This window comes from Bubalus bubalis, chromosome X, assembly GCF_019923935.1.
Source record: "Bubalus bubalis isolate 160015118507 breed Murrah chromosome X, NDDB_SH_1, whole genome shotgun sequence".
NCBI classification, from domain to species: domain Eukaryota; kingdom Metazoa; phylum Chordata; class Mammalia; order Artiodactyla; family Bovidae; genus Bubalus; species Bubalus bubalis.
This window is the reverse complement of record NC_059181.1, coordinates 76,664,951-76,683,858: the sequence shown is the minus strand read 5'-3', so window position 1 is coordinate 76,683,858 and position 18,908 is coordinate 76,664,951. Positions and strand designations below refer to the sequence as shown.

The following is an 18,908-nucleotide window of genomic DNA, read 5'->3' as shown; positions in this document are numbered from 1 at the left end:
TTAAAATAAAACAACACATGCTAATATACATGGCTTTCTTCCTATTAAAGCACCATAAATAGGGCTTTATATAGTAGCCTTAATTATATGACAGAACCTATACCTAAACATTGTCTTTTGGACATAGACGAAATGATCTCATACCACATTTCATTGATAAACATGAAAACAAAAAAATTCATGATTTCATCTTAGTTTTCAAACCACATTGAGGTAAAACTATCTTGTCTATTTCTATATAGTAAGAAAAATATCACTAAGTGCATAACCACAGTTTTTAATATCAGGGGAATTATTTACAAGCACTCCACTTATTATTTATTTACTTTATATGAATTTTCCATCATCAAGACCTTTGGGTGCATTTATAACATACTGAGATTTTTTTTTTTTTTTTAATCACAGAGGACTTACAATTTAAACTAAAGGTTGCAAACTAAGTCCATAGGCTAAATTCAGACCACAGTTGAGTTTTGCTTTGCCTGCATAGCATTGCTTTTTTTTCTTTTTTTTTTGGGGGGGGGGCGGTTATTGACTTTGTTACCAACATTTAAGAATTGGGGAATTTAATATAAAATTCTGGATTCCCAGCTTCTCTTAAACAGTCAGATATTAACAACACTGAGCCTGAATTCCCATTCTGGTAGCAATCAGCTGAGTTGAGTAATAGCTGCCACCTTTGGAGAAGGAAATGGCAACCCACTCCAGTATTCTTGTCTGGAGAATCCCATGGACAGAGGAGCCTAGTGGGCTACAGTCCATGGGGTTGCAAGAATCAGACACGACTAAGCAACTAAACCTACCTTGGAAAGAATATATGTTCTCCTGGTCACCATAGTCCCCACCACTCCCTACTGTTTATGGCCTTTCGTTTATGCTACCATCCTTGCTTCAGTAGGTATTAGAATTTGCGAGTCTCCTGTTTCTCTGTAGTTTGTGTGTCAGTATATATACTTTCAAAAACATTTCACAGTTTTTCTCTGATTACAGCAAATGTAAAAACTGCATATATAATGTGTTCAGATTAATATATCTGCATATGTAATGTGTGTTCTTATTAATCTAGAAGTAAATCTATACAGTTATTAACTATTTTGTTTAATTTAGAGAAAAAAGTTGACATTAATTTGCATGTCATTATACTTTTAAAAAGTCCATTTCAATGCTGAATTCAATTGCATTTATATAAAATCAAAAACACTTGTTTTCAATATCCCAAACCTAACCTCAAAGCTTAATCCATTTAAACTTTTTCAGTTAAAATAATTCATTAATTAAATCTAGTAAGTTCTAGTCTCCCTAACATTGAAGTTACAGTTTAAAAACAAGTTTAGCACTTAAGGAGGCACATCCACTGCTTCAGGTCACTTGGATATTCTTTAGTGTGCATGATATTTAAGAGTAACATTCAGTACAGAAAATACCCCAGATATTTGAAACGCCACCCTGATGATTTTCATTTTCCATGTTGAAAACCCAGGACAAATCACATGGTATGGCCCCCATCTTCCCAACAACCCTATGACATTGTCCTTGTAAAAAAAAATACAGATAAAACATGCATCATGAGCAGCCCTGAAGGAAGGGGGCAAAAGTCAACAAAGGGTGACTTAACCTGAAGAGGGGATGCTACTGGCAGGCAATATCAAAATGTACTTTAGAATCATGGGTTGCCTTCCTTGTCCCTTAAATCTCTGTTAACTGCCCATTCATTGTTCCCATTACAACCTAAAAGGTATGAAGCCTTGAGCAATATGGCGTCTCTGGTTGCAATTTAGCTGAAATTGCATATATAAAGTATAAATATATATAAACATATATAAAGTATAAATCTTAAGAGTTTCAAATACTTTAAAAAGGTATTTTTAGAGTAAAAATAATTTCAAATATTTTAGAACTAGCATCATGCTTACAGCATATATATCTGTGCCTAATGCTTAGAAAAATCCAGGAGATTAGAACGCCTGTTTGTTTGTTTTGCATTATTGCTATAGCACACTTAATAGCCTGTGCTGCCCTGCAAAAGTGAATGTACCTTCCTAAGCATTTCAGAGCCACAGGGCAGGTGAATTACTTTCCCATGATTTTACATATGTGACATTATTTTTATGTCAGTGACCTTACTCAACCCCCATCAACTTTGTAGCCTTTCTCTAGCTTCTGCTTTAGTTCCCAGGAAAGGAGATGCTTTCTGTGGTGGAAGTCATCTCCCACCTGTATGATCCCGGGATCCACTCTCAGTTAATACAGTATATATGAATGATCATTAACTGGCAATAGTGAAACTGTGAAGACCCCAATTAACTAAAACCCTCAAATAGATAGACAGATTCTAATCAGGTATTTGGATTTTATTATTAATTAAGGATTAAGAAAGATTCAATATTTGCTGCTGAAAATTTTAAACAGTTCTACTTTCCTACCTTAGTAAATATAACACAGGGAACAAAATTATCGAAGTTGGGCTGAATCTGTACAGGCTCCAGGACATTCCCAGGAAGTTGATTTTTAAAAAATAAATACATAAATACCTGTTAACAGCTTGTTTTCTTGTCATTTGCCTCTTCCTTCTAAAAGGAGAGTGTAGCAAAAAATAAATAAATAAAACTGGTTAATTGAGAGCTCTGGTTAGTTAGTTTCCAATTAATCAAGGCTTTATTATATTTTACAAAAAAATCTTCTTAAATTCTGCAGAAATTTTAGATAGGTTACACACAATGAAACACCAGCAGGGAAAACACAAAGAAAGTTGGAAAGCCTGAATTGCTATCAGATAGTGTTTTAAATATATGAATAATGTTATTACAATTCTGGTCTAATCCCCACTGAGTAAAGAATAATGTGAAATGTCATGTGGTTTAGGGCTTTTCTATGTATGAAGGCAAGGAAATATCATTATAGATTTATGTTGAAGAAAGTGGCCTAGGGTCATAACAATTTCAAAAAAGGATTCAGGAATATTGTGCCTTTTCCCTTTCTCTCAAGAGGCTTCCTTCCCATCCCATTGGGTATGCCAATACTTTTTAGGGAAAATAATCCTTTCTAATTTTTTTCTCATTTTTATCAGGCCAACAGGATGATAAAAGTAAGCCAGTATCAATGCTATGCCTTAATTTCCTAAACATGGAGCCATTAATCACACAGCTCACTATACACTTTTTCTGAAGCAATACTGAACTATCTTACATCTTCCCCAAAAGGGTTATGTGCACACGTGCGCACGCACACACACACACACTCAGACACATACACATACACAGTCATACACACATCTGCACAAAATAAGTTAAATATACAAAAGAGATTGATAAAAACCCATATAATCATCTTAGTTAATAAAACAACCATTATTTCTAACAGTATAATAGTTCCCAGTGCTCCTATACCCTTTAAGAACAATGAAATTTAAAATGATAAGCTGAAAAACAAAACCTGTAAGTAATGTAATTTGGCTATTTTGAGCCTTATTCCATTTCTTAGTAGTACAGAAACAGGAATCTCCCTCTAATACCCACTACAAATATATATGGTCAGTTCATCACCTCTTCAAAATCTATCCTTCTAATAGCTTTTTTTTGAAAGGCAACTGCTTTCCTGCTTAAAGGTCTATAGAAAGATTTTTTAAATAAACCACAGTTGCAAACATATATCTGAGGTTGCTGGGGAAAGGAAGTGACAGTGAAGGAATGAGAGCATTTTTCACCTACTCTTGTGTCTGTCACTTAATTGTCAGAACTATTTGTTTTTGTTTTATAGTTCACTTACCCAACCTGTTTTGAAATTACATTTTCTTAAAGTAGAATATACTCATACATACCAAGTCAATGATTATGCATACTTCCTTAATCTAGTGGGCTTTATGTTGGAGGACTTATTTCCCTTTCACCAGAGATCCTCCTTCTTTAACTATAAAACTTTCTAAACTCCACAGAACTTTTTTTGACTGTCACCATATGTACATAATTATACTAAGTTAAGAAAAAATAATTTAAATCTTCTATAGCTTAAGTTTAATAGATTATTTAAAATAGATTTTGAAATTACCAAATTCTGAAACATTCTTGTTAGAATTATCCAATAAATATATAAATATCCATGAGCTAACTGTCCTTTTATTAAGGATTTTTAAATTTATTAGAAAATTAGGAGTTTACCTTGACTTTTGAAAATTTCTCATTTGTCTTGTCAATTGTTTAAGAATGCATTTTACAATACTGCCTAACACTAGTTATAACTTCAGGACCTTAGGGACCACAAGATAAATACAGATACTTTATTTTTGACATTCAAAACAAAACATGATTTCTACATTTCTGAATTTGTTCAGAAGCAGTATCATTCAATCAAAGTAGTTGCCATATATTCAAATTTCCAAAAGATCAATAAAACATTTTCTATGTTTTAATATATGTAAAATGATTGTACACCTTAAAAACATACAAATTGGGCTTCCATGGTGGCTCAGTAGTGAAGAATCCACAGGAGACATGAGTTTGATCCCTGGTTTAGGAAGATTCTACATGCCAAAGAGCAACTAAGCCTGTGTGCCATAAATATTGAGCCTGTGGTCTAGAGAATGGGAACTGTAACTACAGAGCCCACATTCAGCAACTACTGAAGCTCCTGTGCCCTACAGCCCAGCTCTGCAACAAGAGAAGCCACTGCAATGATAAGCCAGCACACTGCAACTAGTGAGTAGCCCCCATTCATCATCAAAAGTAGAGAAAGCCCATGCACAGCAACAAAGACCAGCCAAATAAATAGATAAATAAAATGATTATTTAAAAAACATACAAATTTTGTCAGCTACCTCAATAAAACTAGAAAAAAATGTTTCCTATGCTTTTAAATGAGTCAGCGATTAACTTGCACATATTGCCATACTTTAGAGACTACTAAATTCGGCTTTAGCTGTTCGCAGACAAGATCATTTAGTCATTTAATGTGTTTTCCTGGCCCAATGCAATAAACAAAATGCTGATTTGGGAAACAAATGTAATAAATATGTCCTACCCTGCCTCTACTTCTAACTTTATCTGTAGGGGATAAATGACAAGTAAATCTGTGTTGGTAATTTTTTTTTAGTTTCTCATTGGAGATGTGATTACATCATGGTAATGGGTAACTGTTGCATTTCCACTGTTGGAGCCTTTAGGAAACTTTCTTCACTCTAATAACTTTCTTCATTTTATATGCCAACTCTTACTCCACAGCAGCTTTTATAAACCTGTTTAATCTCTTTAGGGATCCCAGAAATTCTTTGACAAGAATGTATGTCAAAAGAAAAAGGAGCTGAACGTATCTTTCATTTTAAAAATATAAAAATACAGGCCTGGATATTTTAGGCCTACTTAAGTTTCCAGAGGGCATCCAAACAGCCTCTTGATCACTTAAGTCTCTAAAGGCATGATTTTCTCATTCAAGAACCCAAACAATAAAAGAACTTCCTCTTTTCCTCCATAAAATTCAGAAATTTATTTTTCCTAGAACTATTTAAGGATAATAAAAACTTTGGTCATATTAAATATGTTTTTTCTGAAATACTTTGGTGCATGAGCTTGACTCTTTAAAAACTCAGTTGGATTTAAAGTCAGTCTAAAGGGAAGAAAAGGAAAATTAAATATGGGATAGATTGGTAGTTAATAAATGAGCTTACAACATTTTAAATTTTTGTAAGAAGGGGGCATCAATACATATATATTGTAAATAGTAACATAAATTAATTCTAATTATTAGATAATGTATCTGAAATTATTCCTATTTTATCAAGCTTTAAACATCAAAATTTCTCAAAACCTTCATAAATTTTAAACCACTTATTTTTGTGGCATATTTGTCCACAATATTTCTGTTGGAAATTTTTTTCCTTACAATCTTACTATCCATGACTGTAGGTTTGGCTAGAGAAAACATGAGTGACCCTTTGAATCCTGTTCTTAGTCCATTTGGGAATTTTAGCCAGCATTTCATAAGAGACTTTTTAAACCTTGTTTACACTAGTTATATTTCAGGTCTGCTGGTTGATGATTATGTCTTTCTATAGTATGTTTAGAGTGACTCACAGAAAACACTAAGGAAATGCTTTAGAAGCCAAAGCAAACATTTACGGTAGATGTACATTAAAGCCCGGAGACACTGGGTGCAATCACAGCTTTATCAGATTTTAGTTAACTTGTTTTTGATGATTTGATAACACACTGAGGCAATAGTAAATTGACTTACATCTAAATAGTATGTCAGTGTATGGCAAAACCAAAACAATATTGTAATTAGCCTCCAAAATAAATTAATTAATAAATAAATAAATCGTATGCTGCCTACATAAAGAAGTTAGTGGCAGTCTCCAATTCTAAATTACTGAATTAAATGGTGTTTCCTTCATAGCATTTATAGTAATGTGTAAATATTTTATTTATTTATGCATTTTAGATCTATTTTTCTTTTGAAATAGAATTTCCATTGAAGAATGAGTTTAGGTTTCTTGTTCACAAAGTAAGCATTCAGTAAAAAGTTGCCAAATGAACAGGAAATTAGTTATGTAATGGGACAATTTACTCATTTAAATCCATCATTGTACAGTCTTCAAGCTTATTTTAATAAAATATATCTTAAGAACATATTTCTTCTATGCTACACTGATTTACATCATTCACGATGGGGCTTAATTTCTACAAGGACAGCCAGGGTGTTTTAGAATTAGTAAACTTTCACTGAGTAGCTAAAGTTGATTAGAAATATCATGAGCTCAAATTTAATTGATGGCATCAAGTAGTCTAAACTTTTGATAGGTAAAAATATAGAATCATTATGAAGTTACTCAGGAGAGAAAGAATAGTTTAAATTTTATTTTAATTATACCTTTACTTTTTTTAACATTTGGCTTATTTGTTTAGTGAAGCTTAAATTAAATGTGAAACACTGACAGTTCTATAGGCAGAACTCAGCTAAGCTGTTTCTAACAAAATGAGTTCATTTGCCAGTTGATTATTCTGGTAATCCTATCTGGTTTAGTCTTGCTGCAGATGAAGACAATCAAGCACTGTCAGAGCATAGCAATCTTGATCTGGATATGCTCTCAATGTAATGGTAAGGGGCAGGAGTGGGAATGAAGAAAAGTATGTATCTGAAAGTCTATTAAGTCCCTTACATTCCTCCCTTGATTTAATCTCTGACAAGGATCACTCTACCATCATAAAATAAAATAAGATTAAATTAAAAGCATATTATCACCAATTAAGATATGAGAGGCAAGTACTTAACATTACAAATTATTACATTTTGAAATAGCTCTTTTTTGAATTCAGAATTCCATTAAATAATAATACCTTATAGTTACATAGATTTACAGTAACAAAACACCTTACTGTTACAGTTTTACAGTTCTCATCATTAAGTAATGCAGTACAACTACTCTATATGCAAAAGTGGGGTTGAAACACTGTCCCATTTGTATATATGTAGAAACTGAGATTGAAGTGTTTTTAATCCGATTCAGTGTTCTTCCACTTCCTATTGTTGACAATATTTATCTGAGTATGAATGAAATATCCCCTTTTCCTTGATATTTCTTCCTTGATCATTTTATCACTTTCATGATATGTAAAGAATAAACTTCTTTAAGAGTTAAGGGAAGCTCTTCAAATAGTTATAAATGATATCTAACAGTTTGTGTACTGATCCTACAGAGGCCACTTTCATCTCCCTGATAGCACCTTCTTAGCTCAAAATATATCTACAAATATTTACAGATCATCAACTATGTACAAAAGGCTCTTTGCTATGGGGCTATGGAGAGTACAAAAATCTTCAAGCATGGTCCCTGTTATCAAGTATATTATAATCTGAAATAAGAAATATATTATAGTCACAAATTATTGCACTGAAAGTCTGTGAGTAGTAAACTCCACATGATTTCCTAGCATAGAATAGGAACTCAAAAATATCTGATGAATTAAAGTTGAATGCTAATAGCTTAAGAATTTAATAGCTATAAAACTAATAGCTATACGAATTTAGATGAAGGCATCACTTATATCTAGAGTGATAGCTATCAGAATTTAACAGCTATAACAAACTAATAGCTATATGAATTTAGATGAAGGCATCACTTATATCTAGAGTGATAGCTATAAGAATTTAACAGCTATAACAAACCAATAAGCTATACGAATTTAGATGAAGGCATCACTTATATCTAGAGTGATAGCTATAAGAATTTAACAGCTATAACAAACCAATAAGCTATACGAATTTAGATGAAGGCATCACTTATATCTACAGTGATAGCTATAAGAATTTAATAGCTATAACAAACTAAGAGCTATACAAATTTAGATGAAGGCATCACTTATACCTAGAGTGCTTAGTGAAGTCATGATGAAAGAGACGATCTTTGATTTCGGACTTGAAGAATAGATAGGTTTTGGAAAACAAAGAAAGAGGATAACATGCTTTAGGAAGTTGAAACTGACAAGATGGGCAGAATGAATTGCTACAAGTGTTTGTAGGTGAGATCATGTAGGAGGTAACTGCAATGTCCTCTGCATGAGATGACCAGATAGAGATGAGAATCAAAAGGAATGGATATGTGCAATAGAAAGTCCAAGGCTAGCATTAATATGACTTAAAGCTTAAATTAGCATGGAAACAAAGCATAGAATGGAGCAAAGAAGAATTCTTAGCTTATGACTTTGTTTCCATGAAATCTGATCTTCCAAATTTCATGAAACCTAGCTATAAATGAATTTTTAAACAACAACCTATTCTGTAAGCAATAGTATTAACAGAAAGAACATTGAACAAGACATAAGGAGACTTGGGTACTAGTATCAACTATGCAACTGTATGATGCTGTATGTATGAACTGATGATGCTGTTAAAGCACTCCACTCAATATGCCAGCAAATTTGGAAAACTCAGCAGTGGCCACAGGACTGGAAAAGGTCAGTTTTCATTCCAGTTCCAAAGAAGGGAAATGCCAAAGAATGTTCAAACTACAGCACAATTGTACTCATGTCACATCCTAGCAAAATAATGCTCAAAATTCTCCAAGCCAGGCTTCAACAGTACATGAACTGAGAATTTCCAGATGTTCAAGCTGAATTTAGAAAAGGAAGAGGAACCAGAGATCAGATTGTCAAATTCGTTGGATCATAGAAAAAGCAACAGAGTTCCAGAAAAAAAAAAAAAAAAACAAAAACAAAAAAAAAAACATCTACTTCTGCTTTATTGACTACACCAAAGCCTTTGACTGTGCGGATCACAATAAACTGTGGGAAATTCTGAAAGAGATGGGAATATCAGACCACCTTACCTGCCTCCTGAGAAACCTATTTGAAGGTCAAGAAGCAACACTTAGAACTGAATATGGAACAATAGACTGGTTCCAAACTGGGAAAGGAGTATGTCAAGGCTGTATATTGTCACCCTGCTTATTTAACTTACATGCAAAGTACATCAAGCGAAAATCCGGTCTGGATGAAGCACAAGCTGGAATCAAGATTGCCAAAAGAAGTATCAGTAACCTCAGATATACAGCTTACACCACCCTTATGGCAGAAATTGAAGAAGAACTAAACAGCCTCTGGATGAAAGTGAAAGAGGAGAGTTAAAAAGTTGGCTTAAAACTCAACGTTCAAAAAATGAAGATCATGGCATCCGGTCCCATTACTTTAAGGCAAATGGGGAAACAATGGAAACAGTGAAAGTCTTTATTTTCTTGGCTCCAAAATCACTGCAGATGGTGACTGCAGCATGAAATCAAAATACACTGGCTCTTTGGTAGAAAAGCTATGACAAACCTAGACAAACCTATGACAAACCAGTGTATTAAAAAGCAGAGACATTACCTTGCCAACAAAGTCCATCTAGTCAAAGCTAGGTTCTTCCAGTAATCATGTATGGATGTGAGAGTTGGACCATAAAGAAAGCTGAGCACTGAAGAATTGATGCTTTTGAACTGTGGTGTTGGAGAAGACTCTTGAGAGTCCCTTAGACTGCAAGGAGACCAAACCAGTCCATTCTGAAGGAAATCTATCCTGAATATTCATTGGAAGGACTGATGCCAAGTCTGAAATTCTAATACTTTGGCCACCTGATGCAAAGAACTGACTCATTGGAAAATACCCTGATGCTAGGAAAGATTGAAGGCAGGAGAAGGAGATGACAGAGGATGAGATGGTTGGATGGCATCACCAAGTCAACAGACATGAGTTTGAGCAAGCTCCAGGAGTTGGTGATGGACAGGGAAACCTGGCGTGCTGCAGCATATGGTGTCGTGAAGAGTTGGACACAACTGAGCAACTGAACTGACTGATACAATTGTATGTGTGACCATGAGCAAATGACTTGCCCTTTCTAGATCCCAGTATCCTTATTTGTAAAACTGGGGTTGGATAAATTGACATCTCTGGCCAATCAAGCTCAAATAACTTTGTGGTCCTCTGATCTTTGAGTTGCCAACTACCTGCCTAAAATACAAATAGATTAAACTAAAATTTATCTGAGAAATTAGTAGCTATTGCAACATAGTTGCCACTCTGGAGACATCTTTCTTAATTCATAAAAAGTTATTGTGATGCTTGTCAGTGGTATTCAGCTAAGGGACATATCTTTTATATGTTCCATAAAAGTACTGAAGGAAAATTCTTCAGACATTTTACCTCACAAAGTAAATCAGGAAAGCGTTGTTCTATTTGATGCTACAGAAAAATTGACTTGAAATCCTGAGGAGTACAGATAGTTTGTTTCAGCAAATTTCACTTCCACTGAATTTATGCATCTCTTTACAATTATCTGTATTGTAATAAAAACAGAATTGGGACTCTTTTGTTGGTCCAGTGGCTAAAATTCTATGCTCCCAATGCAGGGGGCCCAGGTTCTATCCCTGCTCAGGGAACTAGATTCCACATGCTACAACTAAGACCCAGTGGAGCAAAAAAAAAAAAAAAAAAAAAAAAAAAGCTAACATTATATGTATGTTGAAGTGAGTTTATTTTCAATTAAATCTTCTTCAACTGTTCTCTTTAAAGATTATAGAAATTCATAATTCTATTCTGTTCTGGGTTCTAGTATGTTTTCACAGCTAATATCAGGTAGCCCTAAAGTCAATCTAATTCCATTTTTCCAATGCTACATCTTTTTTAAAAATATGGTAACTAGAACTAAGCATAACACTCTAAGTGAGGTTATACTAATGTTGTAATCTCATCATCTATCCCACAGAATTTTAGATCTTTCTTTTAACCCTGAAAAAGTGAAAGTGAAAAGTGAAAGTGTTAGTTGCTCAGTTGTATCCAACTTTTTGCGTCCCCATGGACTGTAGCCTGTCAGGATCCTCTGTCCATGGAATTTGCCAGGCAAGAATACTGGAATGGGTAGCCATTCCCTTCTTCAAGGGGTCTTCCTAACCCACAGACTGAAACTGGGTCTCCTGTATTGTAGGCAGGTTTTTTACCGCCTGAGTGACCAGGGATAACCCTGAATGTAGGTAAAAATAAGCTGTCATTCATCTAGAACATTATAGTTTTTTTGTTTTTTGGTTTTTTTAAATTTCTTCTTTAGAAAATTAGTTTTATTTGGAACCTCTTGATTGGAAAATTTCCAGAACTAAAGAAAACGAATGACATAGTTTGCCTAACAGTTACACAGAGAAAAACACACCACTCCCACAGAATACTGTCTACCAGCTCACTTCATCCCCCTCAGATAAAATGAAAAGACCTAACAGTATATACATTTTCATCTATTTGTTCAACACTATCTAACTCCATGTGTATCTGCTGACTTTATTATATAAAATGCAAACAACTAAAAGCAAGCACCATAACTAATACATATTTCCTTTAAGATCAGATCAGTCGCTCAGTCGTGTCCGACTCTTTGTGACCCTATGAATCGCAGCACGCCAGGCCTCCCTGTCCATCACCAACTCCCGGAGTTCACTCAGACTCACGTCCATCGAGTCAGTGATGCCATCCAGCCATCTCATCCTCTGTCGTCCCCTTCTCCTCCTGCCCCCAATCCCTCCCAGGATCAGAGTCTTTTCCAATGAGTCAACTCTTCGCATGAGGTGGCCAAAGTACTGGAGTTTCAGCTTTAGCATCATTCCTTCCAAAGAAATCCCAGGGCTGATCTCCTTCAGAATGGACTGGTTGGATCTCCTTGTAGTCCAAAGGACTCTAAAGAGTCTTCTCCAATACCACAGTTCAAAAGCATCAATTCTTCAGTGCTCAGCCTTCTTCACAGTCCAACTCTCACATCCATACATGACCACAGGAAAAACCATAGCCTTGACTAGACGGACCTTTGTTGGCAAAGTAATGTCTCTGCTTTTGAATATGCTATCTACGTTGGTCATAGCTTTCCTTCCAAGGAGTAAGCGTCTTTTAATTTCATGGCTGCAGTCACCATCTGCAGTGATTTTGGAGCCCAGAAAAATGAAGTCTGACATTGTTTCCACTGTTACCCCATCTATTTCCCATGAAGTGATGGGACCAGATGCCATGATCTTCGTTTTCTGAATGTTGAGCTTTAAGCCAACTTTTTCACTCTCCTCTTTCACTTTCATCAAGAGGCTTTTTAGATCCTCTTCACTTTCTACCCTGGTGGTCTCATCTGCATATCTGAGGTTATTGAAATTTCTCCCGGCAATTTTGATTCCAGCTTGTGTTTCTTCCAGTCCAGCGTTTCTCATGATGTACTCTGCATAGAAGTTAAATAAGCAGGGTGACAATATACAGCCTTGATGTACTCCTTTTCCTATTTGGAACCAGTCTGTTGTTCCATGTCCAGTTCTAACTGCTGCTTCCTGACCTGCATACAAATTTCTCAAGAGGCAGATCAGGTGGTGTGGTATTCCCATCACTTGAAGAATTGTCCACAGTTTATTGTGATCCACACAGTCAAAGGCTTTGGCATAGTCAATAAAGCAGAAATAGATGCTTTTCTGGAACTCTCTTGCTTTTTCCATGATCCAGCAGATGTTGACAATTTGATCTCTGGTTCCTCTGCCTTCTCTAAAACCAGCTTGAACATCAGGAAGTTCACGGTTCACATATTGCTGAAGCCTGGCTTGGAGAATTTTGAGCATTACTTTACTAGCGTGTGAGATGAGTGCAATTGTGCGGTAGTTTGAGCATTCTTTGGAATGGCCTTTCTTTGGGATTGGAATGAAAACTGACCTTTTCCAGTCCTGTGGCCACTGCTGAGTTTTCCAAATTTGCTGGCATATTGAGTGCAACACTTTCACAGCATCATCTTTCAGGATTTGGAATAGCTCAACTGGAATTCAATCATCTCCACTAGCTTTGTTCATAATGAGGCTTTCTAAGGCCCACTTGACTTCACATTCCAGGATGTCTGGCTCTAGATGAGTGATCACACCATCGTGATTATCTGGGTCATGAAGATCTTCTTTGTACAGTTCTTCTGTGTATTCTTGCCATCTCTTCTTAATTTGTTCAGCTTCTGTTAGGTCCATACCATTTCTGTCCTTTATCGAGCCCATCTTTGCATGAAATGTTCCCTTGGTATCTCTAATTTTCTTGAAGAGATCTCTAGTCTTTCCCATTCTGTTGTTTTCCTCTATTTCTTTGCATTGATCGCTGAGGAATGCTTTCTTATTTCTTCTTGCTATTCTTTGGAACTCTGCATTCAGATGCTTATATCTTTCCTTTTCTCCTTTGCTTTTCACTTCTCTTCTTTTCACAGCTATTTGTAAGGCCTCCCCAGACAGCCATTTTGCTTTTTTTGCATTTCTTTTCCATGGGGATGGTCTTGATCCCTGTCTCCTGTACAATGTCATGAACCTCAGTCCATAGTTCATCAGGCACTCTATCTATCAGATCTAGTCCCTTAAATCTATTTCTCACTTCCACTGTATAATCATAAGGGATTTGATTTAGGTCATACCTGAATGGCCTAGTGGTTTTCCCTACTTTCTTCAATTTCAGTCTGAATTTGGCAATAAGGAGTTCATGATCTGAGCCACAGTCAGCTCCTTGTCTTGTTTTTGTTGACTGTATAGAGCTTCTCCATCTTTGGCTGCAAATAATATAATCAGTGTGATTCTGGTGTTGACCATCTGGTGATGTCCATGTGTAGAGTCTTCTCTTGTGTTGTTGGTAGAGGGTGTTTGCGATGACCAGTGCATTTTCTTGGCAAAACTCTATTAGTCTTTGTCCTGCTTCATTCTGCATATATACATACACATATATACACACCTATATACATTATAATTCAATGACTTCCATTGTTAAAATTAATGCTCTAAAAATTCTCTCTCTCTGGATTTATACCTCACAGTATAATTGAAATCATGGACTAGTCTAAATTTTACATTTGTCTTTGTCCTGGGCTATAATGACTATGTAAACACTCAACACTTTCTTAATTGAATATTTAAGTCCCACTCCGGTACTCTTGCCTGGAAAACCTCATGGACGGAGGAGCCTGGTAGGCTGCAGTTCATGGGGTCACTAAGAGTTGGACACGACTGAGCAACTTCACTTTAACTTTTCACTTTCCTGCATTGGAGAAGGAAATGGCAACCCACTCCAGTGTTCTTGCCTGGAGAATCCCAGGGAAGGGGGAGCCTGGTGGGCTGCTGTCTATGGGGTCGCACAGGGTTGGACACGACTGAAGCGACTTAGCAGCAGCAGCAGCAGCATTGTTCTAAAGACCAACACTCATTAAATACACAATGAATATTTATCCAGTGAAAAGCAAAAATAATCCAAGTATTTTCTGACATAATTCAATATGTTTGACTATAGGTTTAATCATTTGGTGGTATTAAAGAGATTTACTAATATGGATCAGATGTTCATTTACTATATCATGTTTGGTACCATCAAGGTAACATCTGGTAAGTAAATTTTCTATTTCTGAATTTTTAAATGAGTGGTGGTCTCTATTATTTTTTAAATGCTGCAAAAGAAATAGTTTGAATCTGTACTTCCATAGAGAAAATGGATATAATTTACTCTGTATTCTTCTATTCAACTTCATTTTCATGTCAAAATATTCAACATTCTGTCATATGATACAAGCTGTACACTGGGTTTAGAATATTTTATAAAAATGAATAGTTTATTAAGTTTATATCTTTTGTGATAATATAAAAATGCTTGTATCTACTGAATAAAAAATTATAAAGTCATTGTACACCAATTAAGTTCACTGTATCTTGACACCTTGCAAATAAAGCCCTTCTTTAAACACTATACTTAATTATGAAACAATTTTATTTTGCAGAGAGAAAAAGTGTTAACAAAATGAATAATAATCTTGGCATGATTATACACACTGAAACTTCATTACATCTCTCTTTATCCTGTGATAAGATATCAAGAAAATCATTGGAATTCTCATTTTGAAATATTGGGATCAAATAATACAATAAAAATTATTCAATAGAAAAATCATATATAAGCTGAAAAGGTATCATTATTTCAATAACCAGCATCCTTAGATACCAACCACGTATTTTAAAACTATAACATCAAGTAATAGTCGCAATTTACCTCTGGTGACTTTAAACACTCCAATTAAAACAATAATGACCAAAAATAGGCAGAAGGTCTTCACACAAAATAATAAAATTATGTATAATATTATAAATTTTATATTGTTACTGAAAGATGCTTCACAAGCAGGTACACTTTAAAGGGTTTTTCAAATTTTAGCAAATTGCCAGATGGGGCAGAAAAAAAGACAAGCTGTTCTTTCATTTCCAAAAGGTTATTTCAGGTTTTATATGTGTTCTGAATTAATAACATTGTTGTTAATAATGGATTTTTCAAGGGTCCCGAAGAATAACAATGTATACTATACCTCAAAATATACTCTTCTACAAAAAATGCATATTTTGGATCACCATTAAAATAACTTACAAAACCGAAAGAGACTCACAGACTTAAGAAAAGGAACTTCTGGTTGCTAGTGGGGGAAGTAATAGGGGATTTGAGATGGATAGGTACACATTACACACATATTTAAAATGCATAACCACCAAGGACCTACTGTATAGCACATAGAACTCTGCTCGATGTTATGTGGCAGCCTGAAAGAGAGGGAAGTCTGGGGGAGAATGGATACATGTATATGTATGGCTGAGTCCCCTTCGCTGTTCACCTGAAACTATCACAACATTGTTAATTGGTGATAGCCCAATACAAAATAAATGGTTTAATAAAAATAAAACAAATATTAAGTTACCACTAAAATATTATCTAACATGTACATTTTGCTTCTTCTAATGTCATTGGGGTAAAAGTGTTTTTTGAAAAATTTATTTATTGGTCATGTATCTGAGTTCAAACTTTTTGCTTGGAAATCATTTAGCATTGGCTTTTTAAAGTTTCTCATTACCAAAAAGATAAAAAGAGATTCAATCTCTTCTTAGGAAAGGATGGGAGGAAAATGCACTCAAATCAAAAAGGAATGTACATTAGCTGCAAGCCTTTGGAAGAATAACAATTACATAAATAACACTACTGCAGTATTAAACAATAGGGTGAAAATATGCATTTTGTTGATACTACAAAATGTAAAGGTGTGCTTTTTCCTTAAATCTTTATAAGGTGCTCAAAAATGAAAAATTTGTTGATCTTATTTTCTTGGGGAAAACCAGAAAAATGCATTGTTAGAAATGTCCATTCTAATCCATGTACCTGGATAAGTGTTTCACTCTTATGCTCCATCTATCTCTCCTCCAGTGCTTTATATAAAGATGCCAACAGAACAGAAATATGAAGTTCAGAAGGAAATATCTTTGGGAAAGAGATCATTCTGCAGAGTGGTAATGATCTTGATATAGAAACATCTGATTCTATATTACTATCCTACAAATGCCTATAATGTTTCTAGGAAGAGAAGACATATAGATATATAACAAAATGGATACCATTATATGGATGTTATGCAAACAATGAATATTTAAATACAGAAAAACAATCTTAAAGGAACCACAAATCTAAAATGAAAAGATAAATCAAATGTGCAGGGAGAATCATTCTAGTCAATTGAAATCAGAATTTAACATTTTCTTATCTTACCTTCCTTTATTTTTTTAATTTAAATTTATTATTTTAATTGGAGGCTAATTACTTTACAATATTGTACTTGTTTTGCCATACATCAACATGAATTTGCCATGGGTGTACATGTGTTCCCCATCCTGAACCCCCCTCCCTCTACCCTCCCTGTACCATCCCTCTGGGTCATCAGTCTTCTACATGACCACAAAAGTTTATGATTCCTTTCCTTGCCCTAAAGATATCAGAAAATCCTGTGTTCAAGATGTCACAGATTTTCGAGGGTGGACATTTTTAATGTATAATATTAAAATTGAGCTCAGCTCACAGATGATCTTTCCATATGAAATTGCATTGCAATATATTTCATCTTAATTCTTCATTTGACCTTGAATTTTTCAAGTTTATAATAGCACTTATATTCTTCATCAGAACTAACAGAAATTAAACTTAATTGTAATAAAATTATCTGTAAGAACCTAAAGATATCCTTTTTAGTTAACAGCACATAAGGTAAACCATGATGGCCCTATTTATTCCTTTCTCTTGTGGCATATTCTTTACTGATACATAACATCCATTAACATCTCACTTCCTACTGGCTATGCAACCTGGCTCTATGACACTAACTCATCATTTTCAAGGATATAATTTGAAAGTTTTAAAAATGGAAATTTTAATGATATCCTGCAGGCCTAGTTTCTTATCCAAGGAGCTGAAGGTTCCATTCAACCTCCATTCATCAGATTGTTACTAGGATTGTTATATAGTAACACATATAACTGTTAAAACTGGCTTTCTATAGAAAGTGCATAACATTTCAGTCTTAACACCAAGTTCACAGCATTCTTTCACCAGTCATTAGCAAAACAGAGACTATATATATTTTTTTCTTTTTTCAATCAAGAATAATCAAACATGAGTTGAGAGGAAGAATGGGCTCCTAAGAGGGGCTTTTTCCCTACCAAGTTTTGTTACCATGCTGCTGGGCAATCCTTCTGGCTGAAATTCTCGTGATGAGTCTGTTCCATACTGTTTGCTGGAGGCCAAATATTAGAGGTTAAAAAGAAGAGGATTATCAGAGCAGGGTTGGAGAGGCCCTATCACAATTCTATTAATTACTACCCAGATCTGGAATGTGTGTGTGTGTGTGTGTGTGTGTGTGTGTGTGTGTGTGCGTGTGCACGTGAGTGTTTGAGAAGACTCAGAGGAGATAATTTGGAAAACACATTTTTGTCTCAACTAAATCTACTCTGACTAGTACTGTAAACAAGTTTATTTAATCATTGGATAAAGTGACTGGAAGAAACACACAAATTCAGAGAGCCCTAGCTAGTAATGCAGATCTTCTAATGAGAATTGTTTCTATCTCTTACAACTTGGCTGAAAGATTCAATTAGTTCTCTGTTTAATTATTATTATCATTATTACTATTATTATTATATCAATTTTAGGTATACAACATTATAGTTCAACATCTATATACACCACAAAGGGATCACCACTACAAGTTTAGTTACCATCCATTACCATACAGTTGACCCCATTCACCCACCCTCAAACCCCAATCTGTTCTTCATATCTATGTATTCATTTTCATTTGTTGTAGTTTGTTTTGTTTTAATAGTCCACAAATGAGTGAAATCATATGCTATTTGTCTTTCTTCATTTGACTTATTTTACTTAGCATAACACCTTCAAGGTCCAGCCATGTTGTCACAAATGGCATAATTTCATCTTTTACATGGTTGAGTAGTATTCCATCATATATATATATTCCATATTCCTTAATATTTCATCCATCAATGAACACTTCGATTGTTTCCATGTCTTGGCTATTGTAAACAATGCTGCCACAAACATTGGGTTCAT

The 18,908-nt window shown here is 34.7% G+C and overlaps 1 protein-coding gene across 1 annotated transcript in view; it reads right to left on the bottom strand.

Annotated features, from left to right (window-relative positions):
• Window positions 1-18,908, bottom strand: part of DACH2 (dachshund family transcription factor 2) — a 798,816-nt gene that overhangs the window by 585,585 nt on the left and 194,323 nt on the right. The window contains exon 2 of the mRNA XM_044936484.2: window positions 2,532-2,570. Coding sequence (XP_044792419.2) covers window positions 2,532-2,570 — 39 coding nt within the window. The remainder of the gene's footprint in view (window positions 1-2,531; window positions 2,571-18,908) is intronic.